The sequence below is a fragment of the Lolium perenne genome, chromosome 5, assembly GCF_019359855.2.
Source record: "Lolium perenne isolate Kyuss_39 chromosome 5, Kyuss_2.0, whole genome shotgun sequence".
In the NCBI taxonomy this organism is placed as follows: Eukaryota; Viridiplantae; Streptophyta; class Magnoliopsida; order Poales; family Poaceae; genus Lolium; species Lolium perenne.
In genome coordinates, this window is record NC_067248.2 from 19,996,075 (window position 1) to 20,000,000 (window position 3,926).

At 41.6% G+C, this 3,926-nt stretch overlaps 1 protein-coding gene across 2 annotated transcripts in view; it reads right to left on the reverse strand.

Annotated features, from left to right (window-relative positions):
• Nucleotides 1-206: 206 nt before the first annotated feature.
• Nucleotides 207-3,926, reverse strand: part of LOC127298832 (uncharacterized) — a 4,725-nt gene continuing 1,005 nt past the window's right edge. The window contains exons 4-11 of one of the 2 annotated variants that reach the window (XM_051328691.2): nucleotides 3,568-3,707; nucleotides 3,297-3,383; nucleotides 3,017-3,145; nucleotides 2,320-2,475; nucleotides 1,788-1,889; nucleotides 864-1,034; nucleotides 682-761; nucleotides 207-611 (exon numbers count right to left, since the gene is read on the reverse strand). In XM_051328691.2, coding sequence (XP_051184651.1) covers nucleotides 575-611; nucleotides 682-761; nucleotides 864-1,034; nucleotides 1,788-1,889; nucleotides 2,320-2,475; nucleotides 3,017-3,145; nucleotides 3,297-3,383; nucleotides 3,568-3,707 — 902 coding nt within the window. In that variant the 3' untranslated portion in view covers nucleotides 207-574. The remainder of the gene's footprint in view (nucleotides 612-681; nucleotides 762-863; nucleotides 1,035-1,787; nucleotides 1,890-2,319; nucleotides 2,476-3,016; nucleotides 3,146-3,296; nucleotides 3,384-3,567; nucleotides 3,708-3,926) is intronic. The other variant, XM_051328692.2, reaches the window with a different exon arrangement.

Sequence of the window (3,926 nt, forward strand, 5' to 3'; positions counted from 1 at the left end):
CTTGGACTTGAGCCCACCGAAAATTTAATCAATGATGTCATCATCGCTCAAAAGATTGCCAACGGTAGCCATGGTATCGGCAAGCGCCTTCATCTTGTCGAAGTGCTCCGTAATCCTCCAGCCAGATACACCTCCCTGGAACAGAAACACGCTTCTTCCACTGCTGGTAGCTATGCATTTTTCATCTGAGCTAACACCTGCCTCACTTCTCAACAGCAAAATGCTCAGTGACTATCGACATAACATAACATAACATCCACCTATATATACAGCACAGCACCATACCTACATAACTCAGGTCTCGGGGTCTCAAACTCTCAATCACCGTAACCTCCCAAAAATCAAGACCCCTCGATTATCGAGCACACAGTTTGAAACTGGCTACCACAACTTCTAAGTTCTAACATACGAGCAGTCCTTGATATTAGTACTAGTACGGTACACAGTAGCCGGCATTCCCCAGTGCAAGAATACACAGTAGGGTTCGTTAGAGAGATGCTGAGAGGAATCAATCCACAGAGTTCTCTCTGCCTTCTCCATGGACGACTATATCTTACATTAGCAGTTGCTTATGTTACACTCGCAGCTCCTCCAATGCCTTCTCGGCCTCCCTGCAAGCAAGTCCCAAAGATCAAAAGGCGCCAAAACTGCATCTCCACCAGCAAGCAATGTCGTCGTTACCTCAGGGCTTCCCTGATTTCCTCATTCTTAGGGTCGAGCTGCAGCGCCTCTTGGAACGCATCAGCAGCACCTTCGTAGTCCTGCGCACGTTGAGAGAATATCAGTACCACGAGAGGGCTGTGTATATACAAGTGAAGTGAATGAGTTCGATTGCAATGGCCAGATCAATCAAGCAGCTGTACCTTCATGAAACTCAGGGCTGCGCCTTCACGATACCAGGCCTTGAACCAATTGGGCCGTATCATTCTGCACTTGCGTGCTTCTTCCAGAGCTTGATCCCCATTTCTCAAACGCAGCCAGCAGAGGCTCTTGTTGGAAAATAAGGTGGCATCATCTGGGTCTATCTGAGTTACCTGCATTTACAATGAGCAAGCAAGCACCCAGTTTAGCTTAACTAACAGGCCCTGCCATTGGCAAAATAGATAATCATTTTAAAAAAAAGGTTCTGTGGACCATATCGTTGTCCTATCATTTGTACACGGTGTACTAAAACCACAGATACAAGTCCTTGACCGACTTAAGCAAATGAAGGACATATCAAGATGAATTGCTAAACTTCTGGTGTCATTGTACGAGAGAAAAACACTCCAAATGCCGTTGTTTCATCATTTGGATATTTATAGTTTAACATAAACCATCAGAAAAGATATATAGCTACAGAGAAAGATTAAACACCAGATTTTTAATCCTGAGCCTGATGTTCAAGGTGTGGTCCCTAACACTCGCTGGCGGCGAGGAAGAAAGCAAATTCAGAGAGAGTAGAACGAGAGAGACAGTATTTGCGCCACGCACTACTTGCGATTTTTCTGTTATCTTCTCATTCCTTTAATTTGGACTACAAGCAAAGGCACAAGCCCACGATCCACAATGGTCGCGCCATCCCACGACCAGATCATGCCACGTGCAGGACTCGCTCCAAGTTGTTAGAAACTTGGAGCAGCTAAACGCTAACTGACAGCTAACATGTTAACTGAAACTGTCTAAGAAAAAATAGACTAGCAACCACCTAGACTATGATGCTGCACTGGTTTATTTCAACACAAGGACTATTATTTGTTGTGTGATCTTTTGTTCCAAACAAGTACTAGATACGCTCATGCACTTACCAGGTCAAAGAAGTACATTGCTGTAAAGTAGTCTTCCTTTGCAAATGCTTCCTTTCCTCGTGACTTGAAAGCAGCAATTCTTTTTTCCTCCGAAACTGCGGCCTGAACACAGTAGCACGTTCAGCTACGGTATGGACAACACAGTAACAGTTTAAAGTTTGAAAATTTAAGTAATGTGTTGATTGATCCAAATTCCTCAACCTTAATCTAGTTAGTTTCACAAACTTGGGCAGTACCCATGCAACCATTACGACTAAAATGTGACAGGAACTTCCCTAATGAACCAAACGTCAACTCAAATTTGAATACAGAACTCTCTTTTTAGGTATATGTAATAACATCTTCCATACAAATAAATTAAGAGGTATACCAAGAATCTATGAAGAACTTACAGGCTTGCAGACAGAACACGTCATAACCTATTTATAAGAGCAGAACGACTTATTGTGGTCTAAGTAGAAAATACGAAGCAATCACGCATTAAGCTTCATGAGTATAACCTGGAATGAAGTAATACAAATATAGTACATGCCTGAAGAGGATTGATGCGCCGAGAATTCATAGTTCTAAATATACCATCAATGCTCCAATCTGGCAGAGATGAAATTGGTTTTGTGCTAGGAAACAGAATTTCAACAAGGTCACGTCGACCTTGAGCTGCTGCTCGCTCGAGTGGAATTGCACCAAGCTATATCATAAAAAAAAACGTAAGATGCTGCATAATCCAGCACGAAAATGACAAAGCATCAATGTAATTAGATTTTCTTTTCGAGAAAAAGCTTTCTGAGAAAATGAGATGTTCATGAATTTATTGCACTGGTAAGAACAGTTTTAGACACTATTAAATAAACAGACCCTAATTTGCAGGCAATGTAGACACAGTATTCCCTCTTGAACCATAGTACAATATGGACTCAGAGGAACACTAAAAAATAATATGGAATTACAATGACCTATGTAAGACCTGTTGTACCACTAGAGCTGCACCCTTGGGATGTCTTCCTAAGTTGCAGTCTGAATTCTGAAGCAAACCCAAACAGATGCACTTGAATACAAACCTATTGTACAATATTTAGTTGAACATGAATAATCTATGCAATGTACTTGCATCTCAGGAGACCCTGGTTAGATTCTACCCTGTATCAAATGCAAGGAGAAAGGGGCCAAGATTGCAAATCCCAATGCATACAAGATAGTAAACAGAGAGATAAAGACACATATATGCTTACCTGGCTAGGAATGTTAGGGTCAGCCCCAGCCTCTAGGAGCAGCTTGACAAAATCGGTTAAGCCATCATTAACTGCTTGCATTAAAGGAGTTGGTGCATGGTAAGGAGGAGCATTCACATCAGCACCAGCCTATGGATAACAGTAAAATAGCTTTAGACACAGAACTTGCACAAGTAATCATGACACATTTAACCAGAAAGAACAAGTTACTCTACAAAATCAGGACACAGTCATAACATAAAAACGTAAGAAAATACATGGCGTCGGCAAATTACTATACCTCAATCAGTAGCTTGATGCATTTCAAGGACCTCTTATAGCAAGCCAGCAGGATAGGTGAAAATATTTTATTGGCCACTTTATTTGGCTGAAAAGGGAAATGAATCACAGTTCTGGGGTTACTTAGATGAGATAATAAGATATCTTTAAACGAAACCGCCATCTATTCTGATGCACCTCCAAGAATAAACCATTACATCATCAAGCCAAGCCCACTTTATCGTATCTGCATTCCCAGTCCAATTAGGTGATGATGGAATAAGACAACTTACATCAGCAGAATGCTCCAACAGAACCTTCACAACCTCAACATGGTCATTTGAAGCAGCCAAGTGTAATGGTGTCCCCCGGTGATCAACAGGATCCACAGGAACTCCTTTGGAAAGCAATAGCCTTACAGCCTCATAGTGCCCTGGAGGCACAATAAAATAGTACAAATCCAGATACATCAGAAGTCGAGCATCTACAGAGTATATATACACATAACACAATATTTGTATGCAAGCAACGCCCATTCGTTCAATTACCAAGTGTTAGAACACTAGTGTCAGCTGTTTGTATTTTCAGTTAGTACTTAACTTGGTCGTCCAACTTATTAGCAGCACTAACCCACGATGCCAAGAGAGTGGAT